A 27,756-nucleotide genomic window follows, 5' to 3' on the forward strand; every position below is an offset into this window, starting at 1 on the left:
CAATGAGGCTTCCTTAAGGTACAGGCAGCTCTTCTGGACTCCTCTCCCCCTCAGGATAGCTTCCCAGGGGATCCTGCCCATGAGTTCCCTGGGAGAGTCAAAGTCTGCTTTTTGAGACTCCGGGGTCCTTACTCTGCTACTCTCCACCCTTGCTTTTCTCAGGATCCAGAACTCAATCATCTTGTAGCTGCTGATGCTCAAGTTGCTATCCACTACTACAAAGGCTTCCAAACCATGGTATATGTACCAGCAGTGGTACACAGGTGACCTGTGAATGGTATGCAGAAGGCCAGGGAGATAGTCAAGCACACACACAGACACCCAGCTGCAGACTTCTGCACACAGCCAGGAATGATGCTGTGTGGAGCAGCTCCCAGCAGGTAAGCGGGCTGGGGGAAAGTGGTGTGGGAGAGGGAAGGGTGCGGGAAAGATTGAGACCCACACAGTGAACAAGGGATTGGAGAATGGACAGGGTCAGAGGCTAGGGTGAATGGGGCTTCAGGGTGGGCGATGGGATAGCCAGAGCCCAGGCATCTTGTTTGTGGGTGCAGGTGGACTTCTGCCACTGCACACACCCTGGGGAGGCATGGGAGGACATGCGCCCTCAGATTTGTGTATGGGGTGGAGGTGGGCTGCCTACTGCACATTGGGCTCTGCACCCTGCTGCCTCTGGAGCCATGTGCACCACTATGTGCCTTCCACACATTGACTGCATTGTGTCCCCTATCCACCCAGTGGTGGAAGGCACATGGTGTTACGCGTAGCTCCAAAGGTAATGGCAACTGGGTGTAAAGCCCAGCAGGGAGCCTTCTGCTCCTCAGGGGTTCTCTTCCCTTGCACCCATCCACCCTGTCCCTGTGGCAAGGCTGGCACAGAAGGACACAGCCCCTTCTAGGGAGGCCTGGGCCTCTCCAAGTGCATGGGGGGGGGGGAAGGGAACAGGACTCACGCTGCTGTATGCACCCCAGGGAAGCCATGGGGGCACATACCCCCCCAGATATGTGAGTGGGGCGGAAGTAGGCTGCTCACTGTGTACTTGGCTTTACACCCTGCCACTGCCTCTGAAGCTGCACACAATGCCACAAGCCTTTGGCCACTGGGCAAGCAGGGGACTTGGCACAGTAAACACACAGAAGGCACATGGTGTTGCATGTGGTTCCAGAGGCAGCAGGGCACAGAGCCCAGTGCAGTGGGCAGCCCACCTCCGCCCTGCTCACAAACTCAGGGGTAACATGCCCCCCATGCCTCCCTCAGGGTGCGCACAATGACAGGGATCCATGCCCCCCCCGAGCTCCTGGACGAGTCTCCTGTGGCTCCATCCCATGACCCACCCTGACCTCAGGGTCCCATTCATCATGGTCCCTGCTCAGAGACTTTCAACAGGCCCATCTCCATTTTCATAGTGGGGCTCTGAACAATCATATGGACCTTTTACATAAAAAGTGTGACTCCTCCTCTTTTCCCTGCCTGTCCTTCCTGAACAGTTCATACTTATCCAAGACAGTTCTCCAGTCATGTAAGCTATCCTATCAAGTCTCTGTTATTCCAATCACGTCTTAGTTCCGTGGCTGTGTGAGGACTTCCAATTCTTTCTGCTTGTTTGCCAGGCTCAATGCATTTGTGTATAGATACCTAAGTTAACTAGTCAATTGCCCTGATTTCTCAAGAAAAATTAGAACACCTCCACTTACAGATACATCATAGATTAAGGAAAAAAAGTTACACAAACTGGTACAAGGGATTGGAAACTGGTTTAAACCTGTAACAGAACAGAAGCTCAGTGCATATAAACTGGTTTCAAAAAAGACAAAACCAGTTTAGGATAAACCCGGATGAATATAATATATAACTTAACTGATTTAGGTTAAACCCATCTATCAGACTTCTGTCCCAGATCCCCTCCTAACTCAAGTTAACTCACAGGCCCCCAGCATCCCAGGATGTTTTGTACCTCCTTTGACAACCCCTCAATAGAGGAGAGGCAGGCTAGCCTCGGCTGCTGCTGAGGGAGTGAGCAGGGATCTGGGGTGCTGGGGATGGTGGGGGGCACCGGACCCAATCTGGGCCAGCAGGGGAGAGGGGCAGACCCTGGCTTGAGACACAGATCAGGGCTACCCTACTGGGGTGCAGTAGGGGTGGGGAGAGGAGGGGGGCAGCAGATGGTTAGCTAGCCTCAGCTTGGTCTGCAGGCTGGGAGGTATGTTCCAGCTCCAGTGCCCTGTGGCCTGGGTCAGTGCAGGCTTATGCCTATTTTTCCAAACTGAAAACTGGATGTGAGTTCAGTTCCTTATCAGTTCAATCTATACAATTTAGAGAAACCTGCAAAGATCGAATCAAATCTGCCTCAGGCTTTTTGATGCCTTGCTCTGGAGGTACAGTACAGAATCTGCCCCAAAACGTTAACATATTCAAGTGTTTTTATCTCTGCTACGTTTAAGAATTGAAATGCTTTTTAACACTTTGCTGTAATGTGTATTACATAGCATATTACATGTAATAGATAAAAATATTTTTATTGATCATTCTCCTTCATAAAGTTACTACTTGCGGATTCTTACAGTTTGGGGTGACATTCCTTGTTTCACATGCCATAGAAACTTTACTAGATTACATCTCTCAAACTCAAGGAGTTGAACCTCTGAAACTATAATGAAAATGAAAAACTTCTTTAAATATCTTGCAGACATTTTTTTCTAAAGACTGTTCTTCTTACTTCAATCATAGACCAAGGCCTCAATGTACTACGCGAACGTCAAACAAAAAGACTGTCCTACCATCAAGTTGTTGCAGTCTACCTGCATGATAGCAGGCAACATATGAGTAGAGAGGTGAAGTAGTACAAAGAAACAATAGTGCATTATGGGTCAGTATTGACAGGCAGTTGTATGAGTGCACCAGCTGACAAATCGTTGGGTTTTGTTTTTCTTTTTTTGTTGTGCCAGAGAGTTTGAGTTTGGTAGAAGAAAGATAATTAAGTAGTAGTGGGGATGTTTACAGGGAATTCCTCCCAAGTGTGAGGTATATCATGAAAGAAAGAGGAAAGAGGAAAGATCTTGTATGAAAATGTAACTAATGTAACAGAGTAAATGAGAGATGATAGCTAGGTTGGGGATATGCCATGAATGGCATGAAAGTGAAGATGAATAGACATGTTTGAAAGAAAAAAAAAAGGAAAGCCAACAAAGAAAAGCAATAAGATAAAGTAATATAGTCAAAGAAGTATGACTTGGAACATTATCTTTACAACAGTATTCTCAGTTGGTGAGAGTGGGCAAAATTGTATTCATCAAGGCTAGAGAAACAGGCGTCACAATAAACAAGACAGATGACAAGAAGTTGGATGGATGTTTTAGCTGTGATGATGGATGACAAAGGCCATATCTCAACTATGCAGAAAGAATAGATGAGATTTATATATAGCCTGGGGAGGATCTTAAGGAGTCTGAGTCACAGATGTCCAGGTAAGAGGCCTAAATGACAGACAAGATGGCAATGATCACCACAGTGACTGAGAAAGGAGGGATGGAGATTAAGAACATTTTTTGAGCTGCTGTTTAAGTTGAGAGTTTGGGAACACCGATGCAGAAAGATGCAGGCTGTACTAGGAACCACTTTATCTCAGATATAAATGGTCATTTCTGAGGTTAAACACAGCATCTAAATGTTGAATGTAATTACCTGAAACAGTTTGGTCAGGCATTATGAGTAATACAAGTTCCATACCATGACGACATATTTTAGTCCTTTAAATTTAGAGACGTACACATTGGGCTCAGGCTTGTTTTGATGACATCTAGAAGGTTACTTATACACCCCCGGCCCTCATGCATACTACTAGCCCTAAGTCCATCATGTCCTCAATTCCCAAAGGATGAGGGGGTAGGGAGGGGGGCAAGTGCAATGCACCTGGAAGTTTTATGAAGACATCAAGGCATGGGTTGAATTTTAGTCTAATTATCTTGATATAACACCATCACCTAATTTGCGTTGCATCTGAATTATAAGCCTTGTGTGTCCCAACACACTGAGGCAAAGGTTCAGTACAAAAACAAAAAAAAACACATTTCTTGTAATATGCTAATATGTTTAAGAAGCTCCCATCAGTGTTGACTTGAGTCACCCTTAATTAGTTTGTGTAGTTTGACTATTACAAGCATGTATCTACAGAACACTCAAATATACGACAGACTGTTCAGACTGCCTCTTGTATGTAAATTGGTGGTGCAGTGGGTAGATTAATTAGCCCCCTTACATTGATTAAGTGATAGTACAAATAAGCCTGCTTACACTTCTACATAAACATGACTACATTCCTTCCAGTTTGAGAGTTAGTAATGGGGGCAGCACAATGTACTTGTGGGAGCTGCTGCTTAGCACAGTAAGTTTGGAACATAGATATGGTCTTAATACAGGTGCCTTTGTGTGCAAGAACATTTCCCCCTTGTTCTCCGTCTGCTCTGACCTTATATTTTGTATCTTTATTAAAAGCTTTCTGTACTCCAAGAAATTATACCATTTATCAGTCTTCTTTTTAAAGAGATTTGGTATCTTTTCATGTGCACTATGGACATTATCAAAATATGCACAAACTATTTTGTGAAAATTTAAATATTCTTCTACTAAAAGAGGGCCTTTGCAAAGGAAAAGTGTGGACAGACTCTATCGAGTGCTAACAAGGACACTTTTTTTTTCTTATTTTAGAGCTATATGTTCCTAAAAGTGAAATACCACAAAGATCGCCTTCATCAGATCCATCAGGACAATCTCTTCTCCCATTGCAGAGCTTCTCAGGCTGTAGGCAGATGGAGGTATCATTAGCACAAGGGTATTTTGGTGGTCCACACATATAGCCCTCGCAATTATCCTCATCAGACTGATCCTCACAATCAATATCTCCATCACATAGCCACGCTTTGCTAATGCATCTCCCTTGGAGAAAAGAGACAATAAACACAAGAAATCAGACTGAAAGCAAACACAGAAGAAACAATAGCAATATTTTTAGTATTAACATTACTTTCCTTTTAGATGAAAAGAAAGGATGTGTACCTATTCAGCCTTATAATCTAAAGTATCATCAACATCAAAGTTGACAGCCTTAATTTCCTGACCAATGTCAAACCTAATAGGTTCTACGCTGAATAAAATTGCAGGCAGGCAGCTCTACATCCTAACAGTGTAAGTTAAATATATTGAATTATGGTTTTATAGGTTGCCCAAAATTGTTGTGATGGTTTCTTTTTCTCTTGCCTTCTTTTCTCCTTTCTTCTCATCTCTTCTCTCCCTAGTGAGACCAACTTCCCTGTCTATGACAGGTTTAATCAGGTACTTTTCATGAACACAACCACTCCAATAAGTATATAAAAATGGGTTTCTAAATCATGTCAGAGCAAAATTTACTTTCTATACTAAATATCTAGAGCAGATGAAGCTTTTCACAAGGTTTTACTGTTAACTAATTTTGGTTCATTTTCTTCACTAAAAATAACTCCTAAAACAGAACGTTTACCCCATTTTATGCTGAACAGCTAAGTTTGAAATCTGACAGCAGCTGTGCTGTCATCTGATTCAGACAAGGGTTATGACCTTTCAGAAACATACGAGTGCAAAAGGGGAGCCATTCACGCTGGGGATTCATACAAATCCATCTCAAAAGCAGACCCTACACAATTATCTATACAAACCGTGACCACAGCACCACAGCCTTGAACTGTGGTGCTACTCCCCATCCCCCCACATCCCACCCCTGCCAAGTGCAGTAGGTTATTTCAATCTCCTTTTTGAAAGATATATACTGATCCTTTCCAAACCAGACCAGACCAGAGTTAAGCTCCATAGTAATTTTAGAGTTTTTTCAACTTTCCAGAGTAACTCCTAGCAGATATCACTGGCCAATAAATGCAGCATGACACAGACTGTTAAATCTGCTGGGAGTGGTAGTCATCTATCTGCTAGCTAAGAAGCAAGGACCTACTAGAAGCTATATGAAACTAAAGGCTTTATATATACAGTTTGTACGAGCTATATAAAAGAACACTGGTTCAAGGAGAGATAGGGATTGAGTTAAGACCCTGATGGAAGTCCAGATAGGAAACTTAGGTGATACCTAGTAAAGGTTATCTGGATGTGTCCTCTACCCAGGTTCCTGAAAGCTACAAAAGTAGTGGATGGCTGGGATCAAAGTGTTTGTTTTAAATTCTTGAATGATGATAATGTTGGCCGAGTAAAGGAACCTGGACTGAACAAAAGCTTAGACATCATTTTCCCTTCCCCAGGTAGTGCATGTGCCCTGTAAAATGCACAACAGGAACAGGCAAATCACTTCTGATTCAATAAAAGTGGATGCAAAGTTTCACTTGGCCTATATTAGTTTTAACTAATCTGAAAATTGTATGTGCATGTGCATTTTCATCTTCTTGGTTTTGGTGAATGCCACAATTCATAAATAATTAAATTTTAGACCGTTCATCTTGTGGGTAAGGCACTAGATAGTAGTAAAGTTACTTGGATTAATTTTGTGGTTCAGTACAGATTTTCTGTAGCACCCCACATTTCATTTTGGCTCAGTGCCACTTTTATAAAATGATAAAGTTGTATGCTTCCTTTTCGTCTTTTGTTTGCTATATTTATATTATGTTGTTCACTATAAGAATTGTCTTTTAGTTTATGTATGGCCATCATTAGGCTTTGGATAAGTCTGCTACCGACTCATAAATATTGTTATTTATTTGAAATTCACAATGGATAATTTATATATATTAGCTAACTACTTTTCAGCAAGCAGATAAGTTTTTTTAGGATTTTCATCCAGGTTGCTGAAAGACTGTAACAATTGTCATATACACAGTTGAATGTATTTTATAAATTCATAACCCCCCTCCCCAAATTCATTTTTTGGGCTTATCATATTTGATGTAAGCTAAATATTTTCAAAGAAAACGTGAGAAGAAAAACAAAGTGTTATATTTTGGATTTTTATTGTAATAGAAAATCATTACTGAGCAACTCTAACTCTTGCTTTAAGATAGAATATCACATAGCATAAAAGTGGTTGAAAACCAAAAACATTTGAATTATGAAAGTGGCAATTTAAAATTTAGGTAAGATGTCTAATGGAATGCTCTGCAAAGAAATGTGAGATGTTGTTTAACATATTATTTTCATCAAGAAAAGACATGAATAAAATGTCTAAATTGTAGCATACTTAACATTATTACAGACACCAGAACATAATCATACAAAATGTATTCAGAAAATAGGAATCTGACAACAGACATAAAAGTCAATTAGAGTTTGGGAGCTTTCATCACTGCTTAGCTGGTCAAAGTTCCATCTCTAATGACATAAAATTAGTTTTATAGCATTCACAGATACCCAACTTTACAGAAATTAACCCACGCTATTGTTAGCTACGTTTAAGCAATTTAATATTTATGCATAACCATCATGAATTGTACCTAGACCGTTAAGACAAAAGCTACTTTATAAGCTGTTATTTCATTGTGCAGTAAGTCTGGGACAAGAAGTCTGATTCCGCAGCACACTGAGCATCCCTACCACCTGTTATTTTTAAGATGAGCAAAGGGTATTGAGCACCTCAGAAATGAATCCAAGACTAAATCCAAAGAGAGTCATTCCATTAACAATACAGGGAGGAGCAACCTTCTCAACAGGAAAAAAATGAACAACTTTGTTTCTCTCTCCATTTACAGTTATACCAGTAAGGAAGACAGAAAACAAGGAAACAAAATTGTATGCATAAACTTAAATACGTACTTTCAATCAAAAATGCTCCTAGAGAACTTCCATCTTCATTGTTACCTTGAAAGAAACACTGGATTTTAAATATCAGAATAAAGACAGCAGCAAGAAAGAAACTAATGGGAAATGCTGGTGCCAAGCACCTTGGCCATATCCCAAAGTAAATTGATGTTGCCTCCACTACAGCTTCCAACCTCAACTTTAATCTGTTTTATATATACAGCTGCCTTCACCTTAATGAAAAGAAGATGTATTGTAACAGAGGATTTCTACTGCATGATGATATCCTTGACATATGTTATTAAACAAAAGCTATACTTATATGATAACGGATTCATCTTTGTCAAGATTAAAAAAGATGCTCTTAATGAAGTACCATGCCTTCTCCTGATGTCATTTCAAAGTGAGTTTAATATTTTCACATTATTGTCCTTTAATGAGACATACCTGTTAATACGTCAGATACCCTTTTAGTAGAAGAGCTCCATTATAAAATAAAAGGCATGTCCATTTGAAACAGCTGTACACAAGAGGACAGATACATGGTTTGCAAAGTAGCCAGTGCAAAGAGGTAAAAGTGTGTGGAAAAGCTTTATCAAAATGTCTTCTCCAGTGTTTTTTGAAAACGTTTGAAAATTAGTAACTCTAACTAGAGATTTAAAAATTTCTGCACTGGTCAGTGGTCATCAGAACACTGAAATTAGGAAATTTTTGAATTAATTTTCTACTGAATTTCAAGAAAACTGGATTTTTGCATGAGAACTAAATGTAATCTTTTATTGCATCCATTTCTAGTTTGTATTATGATACTATTGTCTTTCTTTTCAAATTATGGATTGAAAATGAGAGCCTTTCTTCCTTACCTATTTTAGGGGTAGGAACAGGCCCTACATTCAGTGATTGCACTTATTTGGTATTGCAAAATATGGTTGAGTCTTGGATTCATTTTATGACTTTTTTTCAAGACAGGGGAAAAGTCTGTTGCTTTAACGGTTTTAGCCATAAGCATGTGTTTGTTTAGATGCCTCAAACGCATCTCTTGGCTATTAAGGCAAGAGAGGCAATTTCAGTGCTCGGGGGAGAGAAATATTGTTGCAAATTATCACAGAAGAGGTTCCAAAATACTATGACTGCAGGGTGAAATCTTCAGAAAGATTGTTGTCTAGACCTGGAGCCTTTGGCTACTTATGCAAATAATAATTACACACAAAAATACTGCACATTGGGAAACTCTGGAAACAAAACTGTCTGCATATCTTCAATTCAGCTTCCTTGTATGTGGTATGATGCATTTCTTAGTACACAACAACACATTTTTTTATTCCACAATACACAATAACATGCACACGCAGTGCAGGGATGCAGCCAAGTGCCTGGGACAAAGTGAATTGATGACAGTGATCACAAACACAATTGCATAGCTGCCAGCAGCATCCCGCCCAAGTCAATGCCTAGGGAGGTTGCCCCCCACCAGGTATGGCTGCTGGAGGACTTTTGTCATCATTGCCATAAAGCAAAGGGTACAAAGCCATCCCAATCCCATAGGGAGCATGCCCTGAAATAGCCTTGGTGCTTCACCAGTTTCCACTCCCCAAAAACCTCTGCAGTGGATGACTCTGAGGCTGTGCAGAGGCAGTGCAATGCAAGCACCAATCTGCATGGAGTGCCATAGCCAGAGGCAAAGGAGGAGAAGTTGCAACTAGCCAAGGTAGCTCTGCTCCCACACGCAGTTGCCACTGTTGGGTGTCAAATAGGTATAGAGCAGCTCACACTACTGCCAGTACTGCTGGTATAAGGGGAGGAAGGACTATTAGCAGGTACTGCTGAATGGGTAATGCGGGTACAACGGTACTGAGCGTCCAAGCTCAGAGTCCCCATGACTATAAAAAAATATCTGTCTTAGTACATATGAGGAATCAAGTAATTAGAAATAGAATGTGTGTTGTGCAGACTTATTTTTGCCTTTTACCATATTTGGTTACATAGTTAATATTGCCAATTTTCTATCGTGAGTGGCAGGGCTTCATGCTCTTTGGGCCCAGAGCCCCAAGAAGTCTTAATTCACTCCTGCAAAGATCCCTTGAATTAAATGAAAGCAGTATTAAAATCAGTACATCCCTCTGTAGTATAAAAGTGAATTCTTACTTTTTCCTCATAATGTAACCTGGATGGAGACTGACCTCCCTCTAAACCATTAAAGTTTACACACCACCAAAACTGGATTTGGTGAGCCAATGATTGACTGTGGTAGATAAGTCTTAACTTTTCTACATGACACCATGTTTGTTTCATATTTGGGGGGAAAAAAAGGTTGCATGGGAAAAAGTTATAATTTTATAGGAAGAAATAATAAAAATAATTTCCAGAAATCTATATACTTTTTTAGATGTAATTTCCAACTGAAGCTCCAAATGGTCATAAACTTACATATTCCTGCAAAAGCACAGCGAACACTTCCAAAAATTATACTGATTTTTTAGTTCAAGCAGTCTAGTCACTGAGCAAAATAAAATTTAAAAAAATGAATGGGATTGGATGTGAATAGAACATTATCCATAGTGAGAAATCAGACTGTAAATGTTGATTAGAATGAATATTTCCTATATCCCTGGTCTTATTCTATTCACAAGTTAAGAAAAATAAGCAACTTTGAAACAGAGTCCATAAAGATGGATACAGCAATGACTCTAAATTTATTCTTTTTAATTAAGCTATCCATGACAGTAAGTACTTTTGGCAAAATATCATGTAATAAATAGTTGATAAATTTACAAACATACTTTAATAAATCATCATTACAATAACTTCATAACTGTTGATTTGTCAACATAAAAAAATATGCTTCTCCATATGGTCTAGTTTCACTTCTGTAATTTTCAATCTGATTTCTTTATCCTGTTTTAGGTAATTTAAGTTTAGTGCCTCAGATGGCAAGTGCAAGCTAGTACATGGATGTGGACTTTGAAGTAGGATTAAATGTTACATTTAACTGTTTACTTTGATGCAACCTCATACAAAAAATATTTAGCTGTTTCATTAATTTTCAGCCTATGCAATTTTGAAAGCCATACATTTCATGTGCTGATTCTGAAAATAAACTGTTAAAAGCTTATCAGGCTCTCTCCTGTTAAGAATACATCAAGAGTGTGCAATAACAAAATATAGTATGTTTACTATTTTTTTTTACATTTCATAGCTAGCTCTAGATTTATGCATTACTACAATTACTTGATTCAAATATGACCCTGAATTTAAGACAACACCCCAATCATTATATGATATATACGGAAAACATATAAATTTGTTAAATTTTTCAGGTATACAATCTAAGTACATCGGAAGGTTGTCTTGAATTTGTTCCCCTCCATTGCTACAGAAAAGACAGTTGTATTGAGGGGGGTGGTCATATGGCCCCCTTTTCCTCTGCTCCCCCTGCCCAAGCTTTCCTGCCTCCTGAACCCCTCCACATCCCACTCCTCACAGCTTTTAACCATCCTTCCCCCAATCTCTGCCTCTTTCCCCCGACCCACTTCACAGTCTCTTTCTCCTCCCCCCCCCGCCACTCCCCAGACTCTGCCTCTTTCCCTGCCACTCCCCACAGTCTCTGCCTCCCCCCCTTACTGTCAGATGCTGCTCAGGCTCCATTCTTTCCCTGGAACACAGCTCATGGAAGCTCAGCCTTTCCTGGGCCAAGCAGCAGTGGCAGTGCTGCTAATTGGCCAAGTAGAGGATGGAGTTTCGATGTGTTTTGTGCGTGGGAGGGAATCCAACCTGAGCTAGAGTTGAACTGTGCCTGACAGTAAGGGGGGGGAGTGGGAAATGGGGGATGGAAGTGGGGAGGATGGGGCAAATAGATGTTATCAGTCTGACTCTAACCATGAGCCAGGCTCAGGGCCAGAGTCAGAGCCACACCAGCTGCCTGCCCTGACCCCCTCTGCTCTATATGCAAACTTAAAACAAGGGGCTTCTCCCCCACCCATGCCGTCTGTAGGGGAAAACTTGTTTTGTATTCAAGTAAATATGGTAAATACCCTGCTTTCCTAACCACTGTAGTCTAATCACTCATTCCACTTGATCCTCTGTTTTCTGCATGTCCTTTCACAGCATCTGACAAAATAAACTTTGGTTCACAAATCCTTATGCTGTCTCTCTAAATACATATTTTATGCCTATAAAGGTTCATAGCTACCCGGCCTTCTGACTGACTTTGTACTAGCATGGCTAACTACCTCTCTTTAAAATACTGTTCTCAATTTGCTCATGGCTGTCGCATTAAAACTTCTCAACATGAGAAGCTCTACATTCTTTGAGGGAAATGCTCCAGTCTTTGGAGATTCCCACAGCACTAATACTAATCCACTTGAATGGTCAAAATTGTATTTCTTTTCTGGGTTGTTCAGTTGGGGGTTTTTTGGTGGATTTTGCACAGTCACATCAGTAGGATTAAACTTAATAAGGAATTTCATTTCAAGTACCTACTTATAAGGATTCCAGTTTGGCCAAAGCCACCACTCTCAGATAAAGTATGACCAAAAAAAGTTAAATATCCTTTCATTTTTTGTGTGTCTCATCTTCTTAACATAGCATGAATTAAACTGTGTGTGTATCTATGGCCTTCATCTATGTAAACAATTAGAATAAATTAACAATGAAATTAACTCCATAAAAACACAGTAGTGAAAATACTTTCCTCATAGCACCAACTCCTAGAAATGGAGAACAGATCCAGGTTAAAAATGAGGTTTGTTTAAATCCTACAATGATGGAAAGTGGAAAAAAAATCACTTTGAGTATTTAATACTTCTAATCTACTAGTCAGCATTTAGAATGGCAAATAAATTTAGTGATAGTATATTGGGGAATATTAAGTACTACAGCCAACAAAGCTGAAGAGTCCTATGACATCCTGTCTACAGTTGATACCAGAACAGTTGAATTAAGCTGCTTTACACACCTGTTCAGAACAGCTAATTCTGTTTAAATGTTGCAGTATGTACACAATGCTATTCTAAATAGTTTATTTTATTTTTCCCTTAGTTGCAATACTTTCTATCCTATAACTCGCCCACTCTCAGGAGATAGGGCACCCTAAAGATTCAGCATAGTTCACTCTGGGGAGAAGACTAATTGAACTCGAGGGGACTCTGGCTCCTAATTCTCATTGTCTTCAGTAGGAAGTAGGCATCTAAATTCTCTTAAGGATCTGGACCATTGTCTACAGCTGTACTGACACCAAGGCCATGGCAGGCATTTGTTTTTAGTGCTAAGTTCTGTGAACTTTTAGTGCTAGAGAGGTTGGGAGCTAGAGAGCCCAGGTGTTCTAGATCCCTGGTTGGAGAACTACACTGGTGAGCTCTTCACCCAGGCAGAAACTAGAAGGTCCCTCTTTGGACTACCCCGTGCCCTTACTGAAGCCAAATGACTGACAGTCTGGTGATAAGAGGGGGCAATAGGCAGCTGGCAACTGCCTTCATTGGAAGAAGGGAGAATGAGCAGATACCTGAGATCCCAAGTGCCCTCAACAATTGAAATGAATGCACATTTGTTCTAGTTAATGTGGAAGAAAAGGACAAACTGTTATGCTGAAGAGCCAGTTCTCTGACACAAGAAACCTGTTGAAAGGCTGTGCATTCACATTTTGCCAGCTGTATGCCCATTTTTTTTTTTTGTCAGGAGAAAGCTTTTCTCTAGCCACAAATGTAATGCCTGTATGTAGCTTAAATAGCTGAAAATGGCATCTTTCTGTGTGAATATAAAGGTTAATCTAGTGCAACTTATCTAGTGTAGGCAATGTCCACAAAATTAAGTGATATTTTCTTTTACCTACAATATAAACAACTTTACATTCCTAAGTGAAAATATTAAAATAGTCTCAGATGATACACAAGCGGAGAGCATTCCCTTTCATAGAAGAATTACAAAACAATGTTTTGTTGCCAAATACTTGCCAAACTAAGGCTGAGAGGTGATCTTGTGGCCACCTACAAATTCATAAGAGGGACACAGCAAGGGATCAGAAATGCTCTGTTCAACAGGGCGTCTCTTGGGTTAACAAGGAACAATGATCACAAACTGACAGAGAGCAGATTTAGGCTAGGTATCATTAAACATTTCTTCATGGTAAGGGTGGCCAAAATTTGGAATGGGCTTCCGAGGGAGGTAGTACTCTCCCCTACCTTGGGGGGTCTTTAAGAGAAGGCTGGATAGGCATCTGGCTGGGGTCATCTTACCCCAGCACTCTTTCCTGCCTAGTCAGGGAGTCAGATTCAATGATCTGTTGAGGTCCCATCCAACCCTTGCATCTATGAATCTATGAATGTTGTTATTTCAGCTGATTTACTGGCTTCTTTTATTCATGGAGGTCAAGAATTGCTGTTTCTACGTTAACTATGAAACACTGATGATGCAGACAGAAGTTAGTTTGTCACACATTTGGCCCCCTAAAAGCACTCTACAGCCATGCCTTTGCAGAAGAGCACAGCTGCAGAGCACTTTAGAAGTGTCCAGTCTCGCATTCTGAACCCTCATTACATGAGGCTTCAAAGCAGAACACCTTCATTAACATATCAGTACACGCCAGGGGCAGGGTTGGGTGCAGGGCTCCAGTCCACCTAACCCACCCTCCAGCACAGGCTGGGCAAACCCCAGGCAGAACTCCCTCCCTTCCCCTCCCATTCTGAAGACAGCACCAGAGCTGGGGAAGGGAAAAAGGGGGCGGGGGGAGCAGAGAGACAGGCTGGGGCTAGAAGAGAGCAGCTGCAGAGACACACAGCTGCTCCAAACTGGAGTTTGATCCCCCGCAACCTCCCAGACCCAACAGTGAATATTTGCAGGGTCAGGGGAAATGCTGTAACTCATGGTGCTGACTGCAAAGTGTCATGAGTTACAGCAGGGAGCTGCACATCTTTTAGGACCTGGAGGTCACAGAAAGAGGTAATACTTGCCAAACTAAATAACTTAAGAAGTACACTGAAAATGCCAGGAAAAAAAGTTAAGCCACTCAAAGCAGATTTTTAATTAAAACTGCATTTATGTTACATGGACCACTGCAACTTGCTGGACCTCATAATCTGATAATACAGCAACATTAAAACTCTGTCCTGTTAGAATTTACTTATGGATTAGAATTTGCAGAGTAGTTGTGAATTACAATTCTGGTTGTTTAAAAGACTTCCAGTAAATGGAAATGCTGCCAATGTGCTTCAGGGTCGTTTATAAATATCCGTGTCCGTTTTTGAATTTTTATTTAAATAAAGATACTTAATTGTGGCCAATAGGCATGTTTAAGAAAAGAAATGCCATTTGCATCTCTCAGTGTTCAGTGGCCATGTGACTTTCCACAGTGTTTATTTACTGTTGTGGCAGATTTTCAGCTTTATATACAGCACTTAACTGGCAGCAATAAAGAGTAATACAATATCTCAATTACACCACTTCAAGTGAATGTTAACACTCAAAAGCAGTCACAGCTCTGGAAGAGACACTGAAACCTGCAGTCATTTCTTTCACTGGGCAGCAGTGATGTTCTGCCTCTTTCATTTATAAGTGGCACTAAGTGAGAGTAGATATAGCCCAAACAAGTCCAGGAAAATGCCTTTCAAATCAAAACAACAATTAAGCAGCTAATTAATTGTCAACAAGTAGAATGGCTGTTCAGGGCTCATTTTTGCTTTTAGATACAGATCCGAGTTAGGGCTAGTCCAGGGGTGGGCAATTATTTCGGGCGGAGGGCTGCTTACTGAGTTTTGGCAAGCCATCAAGGGCCACATGACAGGCAGCCAGGAGCAGATCAATATTAATTTTCTAAATTTTTAGGGGCCCGAAGGGCTGGATAGACTGGCCTGGTGGGCCGCATCCAGCCCACGGGCCACATTTTGAGCACCCCTGGGATAGTACCAGGAGAACATCTCTGACATCCCTCAGAGCACTTCCTCTGTTGCTGCCTGCTGCACTAAAAGGAATAGTTCTTAAAAAGAGCAAAATATAATCCTCCCCAAATGTGCACATGGAGATGGCAGGTTGGATAAGCCACTACAATACTCCTTCCCACCCACTTGTTCAGTGAGATGATCATTTCAGGCACTCTTTTTTTCTCTCTAATTCAGTGCCCAAATCCTGAACTAGGCAGCTTATAGATGTGTGGTAGGACCTTTAACAGAATAACTCACATATTTAAAGTTAGGCATTGATAAAGTCTTTGCAGTATAGAAATGGTTTCCTGTACATTGTAGCTCTTCACTAACCCTTTACCTTTCAGGGTTGATTCTTTAAATCTTTATATCTTCTAATAGAAATTACAAATGATTATAAAGGAGAATGACAAAAGTGAAGAAGTCAAATCTGAATGGAATATATCACTTTTTTTTCTGTACCTGTATTCTTGCAGGAAAACTTTGTTTTTTCATCACACAAGCGAATAGTTCCATTACAGCCTCTCTCATCACTGCCATCTTCACAATCCTTTTCTCCATCACAACGCCACAATTCAGGAACACAGTTCCCATCAGGGTTACACTGAAATTCTTTCCCATTGCATCCTCTAGGAGAGGGAGTTTCTTAGATGAAATAATGAAAAAAAAAACAGGGTTAACTATATTGAAGGTCTTGATCACATGCTTTTGTCCCCTTTAATTGTATCTATATAGACAACTCTGTACCCATTATAAGGCTATCCAGCAGGTTATTCAGCTAACTTTGGAAACTCGTATAATGCAACCATGATTTTTTTTTTTGTTTTAAACTAAAACAAAATCTCATCTTTAATACCTCATAGCAGGAGAAAAAAGGTTGCATGAAACGGTCAGAGATCATAAACAGTATATATCTAACTGCAATTAAATTAAGATAAAAGTTGCAGAGTGTCGCTTTGTTATATAAAATATGTTCCATATATGGAACAAAATAAAACAAAATACAGGTAATCTGTAATGATTTCAATTCTTAGGGCTTTCCACGACCCTCACTCATTTAAATTGTTTAACTCTACAAAGCAAGAATAAAGAAGAATGCTTAGATTTAAGGATGTGGATTGAGAGATTGTTAAAAGGTAGAAAGTAAAGGGCATGGCTAAATGGTCACTTTTCAGGATGGATGGAGGTCAAAAGTGAAGTCCAACAGGAATCTGTGCTGGGCCCAGGTTTGTTCAACATTTTCATTAGTGACTTGGAAATAGGGGTCCACAGTGACATATTCAGGTTTGCAGATGAAACTAAATTATTCCAGGTAGTCAACTCGAAGCTGATGGAGAACGGCTGCAGAAAGATCTCACCAAGCTTAAAAAAAAGTGGCAGTGGAACTTTTTGAGTTGACAAGTGCAGGGCAATGCACATGGAGAAAAATAACCTCAACTGCAAGGACTTACTGCTGGGTTCTGAACTAGCTAATAACTCAGGAAAGAGACCTTGAAGTCACTGTAGACAGTTCTCTAAAAAAATGTCAGTTTAAATGTGTAGCTGCAACAAAAAATCCAATGGCTGAGATAGATGCTAGAGAGAGATGGATGCTCTCTTTCTATAGCATCCATCTCAGCCACTGTTGGAGACAGGTTACTGTGCTAGATGGGCCATTGGTCTGAACCCATATGACACTTCGTACATTCTTATACTGAAATCAACTCCAGAGTGACTTAGAGAAGCAGAGGCCAGGATGATAAAAATATATTATAATGTATTGATATGCGTGTTACGGAAAGTCATTTCTTCACTCTATTCAGCACTAGTGAGGCCCACCTGGAAGATTTTGTCCACTTTTGGACACTATACTTCAGGAAAGATGCAGACAAGTTGGAAAGAGTCCAGAAACAGATATCATCAGAAGTCTAAAATATATGACATACATGGAAAAGTTGGAAGAACTCACATTTCTCTTCTCCAGAATAGACTGAGGCAAGATTTGATACATTTTTCAAATGGAAACAAGGGCTGTTATAAAGAGGACGGTGATCAACTATTCTCAGTGTTCACAGGAAACAGGACAAGTAGTAATGGGGTTAGATTGCAACAAGGGAGATTTACATTAGATACTAGGAAGAATTTTCCAACTATGAGGGTGATTAAGCACTGGGATAGGTTACCCAGAGGGGTTATGAAATCTCTATCACTGGAAGTTGTTGAGTGCAAATTGGACAAACGTGTCTAGAATGCCCCTGCCTTGAACAAGGAATTAGACTGTGTGACCTTCTCTGGTATTTTTCGCTCCTATTTTTCCATGATTCTATTATTTTAACCTTTCTTCCTAAATTTGCATTCCCAACCAAATTTGACTTGCTTGCTCATATGAATAATGAAATAATGGGAACCATCTACAAGACTGAGGCAAAACAGAGTTTATCTACTGCTGCAAATTCATTTTTTTTACTTGATTTTTTAAATTCACCTTTACAGAGATTATTAGCCTGGAACTAAATTCTTGGGTGTAGAAATTTCAAGTTCTTTATTAATAATTCACTGTATTTTGATACTTACATACTTTTTTAAGACAGGAAGGAATCCGTTTGCAAAAAGACGTGCAGCTAACTAATTTGATGTCCTAAGTTTAAGAAAAGATCATAATGCTACCTTTCCCCAATGCTATGTAGAAATTATACAGGGGTATTTTTACATAATCCAACAAAAGTGACATGAAGTATAGGACTTGAAAATAACTATGATAAAAAAATAACTACCTTCAGGTCTTATCTGTGAACTGTACAAAAATGTACCAGTTGCCCCCATAGGCATGCCTGAAACTTTCTGTTTGTCCTCATAAAACTAAAGGCAACTGAATGTTTCAGCTTCTATCAAGTTTTCCATAGTAGCTAAAAAATGTTTCAAAATTCTCTGCATAGCTTTGCTGTGAACTAGGCTTAGAGAGATGAAATACATTTGATGAATACAAACATGAACTCTATAATTAATGTTATGCCAAAAGTAGTAAAGTGTCATTACTGTGGTTTGATGTCATTATTTAAATCCAGCTAAATGTGCATATAGCATTATTCAAAATCATTTTAGCAAATAATAATACAAAGACAGTGCTAGAACAAGAGCAGAAAAAACAGAATGTGTCAGGTTTTTATCTCTGAGCTTGGCTAAGCAAAAGATATCAGAAACATAAATTAATGAGATAATATAAGACAGAAGCTTTTGGAATAGGTGGGGGGTGAGGAAGAAACCTGCAGAGCCTGCTAAAGAGCTTGAAGCAGAACTACTTATATGATCTTAATGTATTTTACAGGTAACCAAAATTGTTTATACAGTTCATGTTGGAGGTTCAGCTGCCAGTATATTAACAGTGATTCAACAAACTATGTAATCTAATTCAGTTTATGTATATTTACTGCTATCAGATATCCATGCCAAGCTTTTTGGAGGCCTCTGAGCCAAAGTGCAAATGAACTTTTTTGTAGGCAAGTAATATAACCACCAAGAGCATTAGTTAAGGAACGAAGCTAGGAAAGTTATATCCACACCAAGTGAAAACAGATAAGAAATGACTCCCTATGCTGAATTACATTTTGCCAAAGACTTAACGCTTTTCTAATATATTTCAAGGACCAGGGAGGGAGAAATTTAGACCAGTCCTCTTGGGCCCTAGAACAAAGAAATTACAAGCTTAGCCAATCAGAGAAGAGAGGAAAGTATGTACCATCATGGGTAAATGCTTCCGTGAGAAGAACTACTTAACATCATTAAAGGAGAAATCTAAAAATGGATGGATTACAGATGCTAGCAATCAAGAAGAGGACTAGAAAAAAAGCAAACAAACCTGTGGCTTCCCCAGGGCTCTCTTTGTTGGTATTGCTTAGTAACTTATATGTACGAAGAAGATTAGCATGTTCCTACTGTGACATGGCACTTGGTGCACCTGTCACTTCAATAACAAAGGCTGCCTAAGAAGCAGCCTGCAGGTGGCAAGGGGGGCTGATTAGGGAGTCAGATCTGACTGGTCGGGCAGAACCTGAGCTGGTCAGGCAGTCTACCCCTGAGTGCCACTGAGGAGCTCCTTATAACCTCTGAGCTGGGGCAAGCAGCACTGAGCCCAGGAATGGGCCAGGCCTTGCAACAGATAGGCCTGGGAACAGGAGCGGGTGAGCCCATAGCCGGCGGGGCAGCCTTGGAAAAGAGAGGCCCGGGGAGAGGGGCCAGGGGCCCAGTGCCCAAGAACAAAGAGGCAGGCAGGCCTGGGAACAGACAGGTCTGGGGACAGAGGTAAGGGACCGAGAGGGCTGGTGATGAACAAGTGCTGGTGGCTGTGGAAGGGACTGCAGGGCAGGTATGGAGGTCCCAACTGGCCCAGTGGGAAAGACAGAAGGGCCAGAAGCACAGGGGGCATGGGGTTCAGAAGAAGAGAACCTGAGCCCATTCAGGGGAGCATGGGGCCAAAGCAGGCCTTGGAAGAGATAAGCTTGGGGCCCAGAGACAGCATGAACCTAGGAAGCACTAAGTACTTGAGAGAGAGTCTGGTGCACTGATGGAAGCTCCAGTACCTGGGGCCTGCCAGAGGGCAGACTTGTGTTAGCAGATCATCTGTGAGGCATGGGAGCAGGTACTGGGGATGGTAGAGCTCACAAACTAGTCTCTAAGGCAATGACCATGAGCACCTGTGGTCCTAAGAACAAGACCAGACTTGGGAAGCCTTGGGGCATCCTTCCTTTCCTCAGAAATGAGCAACATCAAGGTGGGATGAGCAAGTAAAGGGGAGGGAGCCCCCAAAGGGAGCCACATTGGCAAGGGCCAAGAAGCCGCCAGGGGACATCGTGACCAGCCCTGGGACAGGCACTTGCTGAGCTTACCAAAAGGAGTCTGAGTAATAAATCCTGGGCATATTTTTCATAAGTGAAGGCAAAGTTTCACATGCAACAAGGTTTACTGCCACTTTAAGAGCTTGCTACAGGGTGTCCAAGGTAATATACATATTCTTCTGATTTTCACTTATTCAGTAATAAATCTTTAAATCTAAAAAGCGTTAGGTATTTCTGTTTTACGTATACATTATAGGACCCCATGGACAAAGGGATAAAGCCTTGAAAACACAGTGAAAGTACCCATTTAAACTATCGTTGATAGAATAAGCAGGACTAAAACATCAATTTTCAAAAATCAAACAGCATTTTACTCGTTTCAGTCTTTCTTGTGCAAGTACAGGAAGACATGCAAACACCACAGTGAATTTATTAACTACAGAATGAAAGTTCATTTTTAGCGGTGCTCTCCACATTTGAAGATGCACTGTATTCTGTATTTCTTATTATGGAAATATTTATAGGAAATTCTTATTTTATTATATTGATCTGAACGGCTATGTAAAAACAGATATTGCAGTTTAGTGGATGGGATGTTGCCTTGCTTAGTGTGTCTTTAGTCAGCATGTATCTCTGTTAACAGGACAAGAGTCATGTTTAGGGTAATTCAGTGAAGTAAAACTGTCAATGTTGTGTTCAATTTATTTCAATAAAAGACAAGTTATTTTTAATACATCACACTTCCACAGTATGTTTGTATTAGCACATTACATCTGAAATTTCGAAAGCTTGTTAAAAGCTGTGAACCAAATTGTCCCCTGGCATTTTTAACAGATATCCTCTAAAACTGATCTTTCCCTTGAGCCTGAGACAGAGAGAGTATGAGAAGGCAATGGCATGGTCTGACCCAGCCCATCATCTTCACTTCTCTCAGACCCTCCAACTTTGTTCTCACTTTCAGCTACCTTACTCAAAGCCAACATTCTCCATATCCTTCAGCTCAATCACCTGGTTGTCTGATTTCCAAAAGAGTATAAGAAAAGTTCCTTCTTCACAAAAGAGAAAGAATAGAAGAGAATACAGACAATTTACTCAGCTGGGAGGGCAAGGCTATATTGGCTAAACAGGCATAGAGGGGAGAGGAAGACGGGACCAGTCTGCTGTAGTTAGGTGAAAAAAGGAAGCTTGGGAATGATTCACCTGGTGGAAGAGTGAACGTGTGTCTAAAGGGATAGCAAAGGAATCATAAAAATATAGATTCCTGAATTCAGACATACTTTGAAAATGTAAGAAAATAGGCTTTTGTTTGTTTCTTAAATTGACGAGCAGTGGGGCTTTTTTCTTCCTTGATTACCTATAAGTTTTAATTGAGATAGGTATAATTCTCTTGCTAAAACCTGACTTTCCTGCTAACCTAAAAAAGACCCCAACACCCCTCCCCCCCCAAATCTGCAACCTAAATTTTCTCTCCCCAGACTGGCTGTCAGGTCTGTTCTCTGTTTCCAAGATGCAACTCTTTTCTCCCTTTAAAAAAAGCAAGAAAGCTTCTCAATCATGTTATGAAAAAAGATGTGCCCAATTTTAAATATCCATCATAACTATTTGTACAAATTATTTAAAATGCTTTCATTTTTCCAGTGGTTGAGAAATGTTGTGATTAACTATGCTGAAGCTTTAAGAAGGGATTAAGCAAGAAAAGAAAAACAACTAACCTCCTTTGGTGCAGTTTGTTTTGGTTTCATCACTGAAGTCTCCACAGTCGTTGTCACCATCACAAGCCCAGTGACCTGGGATACATCTGCCACTAGAACATCTGAACTGATTAGCAGAGCATGAGTGAACACAGCCCAGCTCATCGCTCCCATCCCCGCAGTCATCATCTGTGAATATTCATAGTTTAAGATGGGCTAGCTTTAGCCACTCAAACATTTAAGTTGAACAATAATTTCATGAGCAACAGTTAAACATGTGTGCAACTGAACTTGTATTTGCTGTTTTTATACTTAAAACATCCCAAGGAAAAACAAAACAAAACAAAAACAGAGAAATGATAGTGTGTGAACTGCTACATATATTTTGCCCTCTCTGCTGGATTATGGAAGAGTTACTCATGTTAAGGTAAGAGATCCCTTTCCCTGCCTTAACTGTATCTATTGCTGCTCTTTATCAGTTGTAGCTGTGCCACTGGTGTCCCATGGGCCACATGAGGCCCTGAAGGGGTAACCTGCAGCCCACAGGCTCCCAATCCAGGCACCACCCCGTCACCCTTCTACTGCTGAGACTTCCGCGTACCCCAGGTTCCCCCTCTCCCTCCTCCAGCTGCTGCTTTTGGCTCTTGCCCTGTGCGGGCTAGGGCATCATGGCCTGCACACCTGAAGGAGCCTGCAACCCAGGGTACTCGGGATGGGGGTGGGGGCCGGTGGTGCAGTGCAGTGCAATGCTGCAGGGGGGCACCTCCTGCTCAGAATCTGGACAGCCGCAATCTAGTTAATGGACCTGTGTTTTCACGTTCCCAGCTCTTTAGTTCTATCCTCAAGGCTTCCTGAAAGGGACAAAGCATCCTGTAAACTCTTCATGTTATTTATCTCTATATTAGATTTATATGGTGTACTTCCCCCATTCCCCCTGCCAAAAAAAAAAAAAAGCTGCAGGTGGCTTACAATAAAAGATAACATAACTTACAAAAATAGAATAAAGTTTTAAAACTAAGGATAACAAAACAACCTGCCCCCAAAATTAAAAGTTTAAAAGCTATCCCAGCCCACCTTGCTTCCAAGCTCACATTCAGAATCTCTACAAAATAAAACATTTTCTTCCCATCCCTACCAACTCTTCATTTTAATTCCCTTGCCAGTTTGGGAAACAGTCCACAGCGTACATAGATCATTCACCACGAGCCTTGTTAAATCAACTGAAAGGTGCCAATTGCAAGCTGATAAAAAATGAAGCCTGGCCCTACAGGATTAAGAATGCAGGGGATTCACATAAAGAGTAACAGAAATGTGATTATATGCACCTCTCTTGTTCACGGATCATAGTGATCCAGTTCAGTTCGATTTTTATAAGAAGGGAGAGAGGTGATGAAAGCAGCACAGGGACCTAGCTGTAGCCTGCAGTTCTGGTTGGGATACTTTATGAAAGCTCAAGGGGAGCATGTGTGGAAGTAAATAGCAGCTGTATATAGGTTCATAAGCAGGACATCTAGATGCTGTTTTCAACCTAAAGGGAGATACCCGTCTGGGCCTAGCAGCAGGCCACAGAGACTGAACTGAGATTGGTTTCTTTTGATATTATGTTTAATTTGATTTAGCGAATGTCAGTCCCTTAGTTAACACTCTGGTTTTGTGACAGTTTGGTTCGAGGGCGGTTGGCTGTGCCAGAAAGACAGTCAGGCTCCAAGAAAGGGTAGTCCCAGGGAGGACACAAGCTGGAAAGAAAAAAGAAGTAATTCCAGGGAGAACAGATTAGAGAGAAAGGAACTGCTCCAGGGAGAACAAACTGGAGTCCGAGGAAGGACACAGGGAACAGCAAGGGCACAATAAAGATTGTTTTTCTGGAGCTGAGCAGTCTGCTGTTCTCTCTGGGATGTTGGCACTCTGATCCTCCACCTTTAAAGAAGAAAATACTGTGCTACGAGAAGATCAAATAAGCATTCTGGGTTGGGAGGTGCCATGGATCATGGCAGCCAGGGACGAAAGGAGCCAAGGTCCCAAGCCATGGACTTGCCCCCTCTGAGCCACAGACTGGTTTGACTGGCTTCAAGGGATCCATCAAGAGAGAAAAACTGAATAAGGCTGCTTTTTGGGAAGTCCTGAGGCAGATCACAAAAACCATGTGATCTACAACATGCCATTCCTTAATGTCCCTCTCAAGGCTGTATCTCCTCCTTCTCTCACAGGCTCTTCCACCCACTCTGGACTAAGACTGGCCAGCCTAGTGTGGACTAGACTGGAGATGTTCAGTTTTTGGTAAAGGAAGGCCCATTTTGAAAGTAAAAAAAGGGTAGAATTGTTTCAATGTAATATAATGTTGGCCAAACCCTACTGTGCGGCTAGAACAGAATTTATCAAACTCTTTAGACTCAAGGCATCTTTGTTAGATTTAAGGCACCTGTTGGAAAAAGCAGCTTAGTTTTCACTTATTGGTTGATTTAGAAAGACTGAGTGGTTTTGCTGTTGCAAAAAACCCAGAAAGACTACAGCAGGTCAAAATGTTTTTAACACTATAGATTCCTATTTGAAATCTCTGGGCTTATTTTATGAATAGGGCCCCGAGAAAAATCACAGACCTCTTGTACAAAAATTGCAGCACGTGTGCAGGTAAAGTATCATTTTTCATGAAATATTCATGGAACGACCAGAACCCATTTGCCAAGATCAGTGGTAGTTCCGTGAATATGCTGTGAAAAATGATACTTTACCTGGGCACGTGCAGCAGGCAGGCACACACCATAGGTGGTCGAAGGCCGGGGCTAACAGGGCTTGGCACCCCAAACCCAGCGCAGCACGAGGGCTGCAGGGAAGTCTGGACACAGGCTCTGGGTGGTTGCAACAGGGTGGGAAGAAAGGAACGGGCATGCACAAATAGACACGGAGCCTACAGGCAGTTGGGATTGCAGTCAGATGGTGTGCAGAGCACTAACCACCACAGCAGGGAAGTCGGGGAAGGTGGGCAGATCAAAGCCTCCACAGTGAGAGAGGGAGTGGGGCAGAAGCGGGGGCAGGGGTTGCAGTGAATGGGGCCCCAGGGTGGGTTGTGGGATGCTTGGAGCCCGGGCGGCATCCAGGGGTGAAGTTGGGCTCCCACCACTGCTCACACCTTGGGAGAGGTCTGGAGGGCACATGCCCCCTGGATTTGTGCACAGGGAGGAGGCAGGCTGCCGATACAGGGTGGGCTCTGCATGCCTCAGGAGCCGGCTGCCACGCACAATGCCATGCGCCTGCCACGATGCCACATTCCTGCTCCCAAGGTAGTGGCAGCAGGGCACAGAGCCCAGCCCACAGTGGCAGCTCGCTTCCACCCCACACACAAATCTGGGAGGCACAGTGGCGGGAGCCCACCCATGCCCTTGAACGAGCCACCTAGGCTCAAAACATCCCAAGACCCACCCCAGGGCCCCATTCACTCTATCCCCTGCCCCTGCTTCTTCCCCACTCCCTCCCTAACTGTGGGGCCTTCGATCTGTCCCCCCAACACATATCTCTTCCCTGACTTACCTGTTGTGGTGGGCAGTGCTCCGCATGCTGTCTGGCTGCAATCCCGGACATCTGCAGGCTCCATGTCTGTCTGTGCATGGTCCTCCTCCTCCCCTCTGCTGCAGCCACCCAGAGCCTGCACCTGAGCTGACCTGCATTTGTTGAGACTAAGCCACATTAACCCTGGCCTTCTGCCACCTATGCTCGTGACCCTTAAAAATTGCAGCATGGGGTGAATTTCACTATTTCTGCACAGTCCACAAATCACAATTTTTTCAGGTCCCTACTTATGAATCATGCTTGCACACTTACCAGTGCTCACATTATGTGGTACCTTAAGGCACCCTTGTAAGCATCTCAAGGACCCCTATGTATTGTGGCACCCTGGTTGAGAATCATTGGTCTATAACCAGATTATTGGAGAAAAAGAGAATCGGATTAGTATGTAAATAAGGGGATAAATAGAGTGCCCTTATTGCTTTAATGATTTCAGTTACTATATAACTGTCGGATGGGAATGCCTATATTCTGACTATGATTATCAAGGGACGGTGGAAAAAAAAAAACAATAAAATAAATTCACTCAAGTATTGCATACATGTTCAGCTAAAACATACGCTGTGATGTTTGGGAGCATCTGTCTATGGAAAGAGCATTATGTTTCATTTTATGAACTACTGCATGATGGAATGCCTCACTGGGTATAAAACTAGTCCAGTGAAGTCAGGACTGGTGTCAGCTCCACTGATGGGATGAGAGAGATTTTGTATCTGAAGGAGCTTCTGCTGCCTGCCTCTGCCCCTGCCCCTGGTATGGGGCTGAAGCAGCTTGTGTCCATGCTGCTTGGAGAACTAGAAAGGGGTGTGCACTGTTTGGCATGATGTAGATACCTGGCACCATGCAATGTGTAGGGCACAAGGGTGCTGCCATGGTGCAACGGGGGTGCCCATCACATAGTGCAGGGGAGGCAGGACACTTGCAGCATGGCAGAAGGCCCACAGTGCAAGCAGCCTGGGGGGTATATGCCCCCTGCAAGGATGTAGCAAGGGGGACCTGTAGTCTCTGGGCATGTAGGACTTGGACACCTCTGCCTTAGAGGATTAGGGCCAAAGCCCAAAATATGCTCAAGAATGATAGGGTCACCGAGGCCTGGAAATATATAAGCTACATATTGTTTTGTCTGCAACTGTATATTACTTGGGTTATCCAAGTAAAATGATGCATATTGATTCTTTAACTACCACTCATTCCTAGAGGCACAGTTTGCTATTTCAGTACCCTGGGCAAAGTGACAAGGATGTGTGCCAGGGTGGGTGGCAAAGATTTACCTGTCACAGAACGGGCTCTGATTACTGATGCTGAGACAACAGCTTGGGCTTCCGTGGCTGCGGTGGGGAGAAGCTCCCTGCACGCTGGCCCCACCACAGCACAGCACAGGCTCCTCAGGTGCTGCCATTCTTGCACCCCTCTAAAAGTGGAACCTGGGGCTGTTGCTCCCATCTTTTGCCCTAGTTACACTACTGCTTATTCCTGATGAGGTGTAGCGTAGTCCCTAAGATCAGAGCTCTGGGAAAGCCTTGTTTATAATATCAGTGGCTTAAGCGACTGGGGAGGAAACATGAGTACTTGTTCTAGGAGTTTAGGAAAACTGAGTTGCAAGGTTTCATGAAGGGATAATAGACAGAGAGTCTGCACCAGGAGTATGTTAAGAGAGGCCAAGGAAAGAAAGTGCCAGCACCTACTCAGATGCTAAAGAACGCGTGTGCACTGTGTAAGGTTCCAAAAAAGCAACTTAAGTCTGGCTGGACCATACCAGAGAGGAGACATATTCCTGAGGTTATTCTTTTCCTTTAAAATGTTCTGAAACCTAGTCATTTCATATAATATTTCACCATATTGCTTTCTACTCCAACACAATGTGGTATACTTGCAGCAATGTTCCTATTTGACCCCAAGAATACTGCCCATCTCTACTGCATCATCCTAGTTATATGACCTCAGTTTCATAGCTTCGTATCTTAGGTCACTTAAATAAATCTACCACACTTACTTTATGCTGGGCTACAAGCTTGATTTACC

At 41.9% G+C, this 27,756-nt stretch overlaps 1 protein-coding gene across 1 annotated transcript in view; it reads right to left on the reverse strand.

Annotated features, from left to right (window-relative positions):
- The window catches only part of LRP1B (LDL receptor related protein 1B), a 1,585,724-nt gene that overhangs the window by 611,184 nt on the left and 946,784 nt on the right, over positions 1-27,756 (reverse strand). Inside the window, exons 20-22 of the mRNA XM_019553609.1 lie at positions 22,195-22,362; positions 16,134-16,316; positions 4,729-4,929 (exon numbers count right to left, since the gene is read on the reverse strand). Of these exons, the coding sequence (XP_019409154.1) occupies positions 4,729-4,929; positions 16,134-16,316; positions 22,195-22,362 (552 nt within the window). The remainder of the gene's footprint in view (positions 1-4,728; positions 4,930-16,133; positions 16,317-22,194; positions 22,363-27,756) is intronic.

This window comes from Crocodylus porosus, unplaced genomic scaffold (genome assembly GCF_001723895.1).
Source record: "Crocodylus porosus isolate Cpor-Errol unplaced genomic scaffold, CroPor_comp1, whole genome shotgun sequence".
NCBI lineage: Eukaryota > Metazoa > Chordata > Crocodylia > Crocodylidae > Crocodylus > Crocodylus porosus.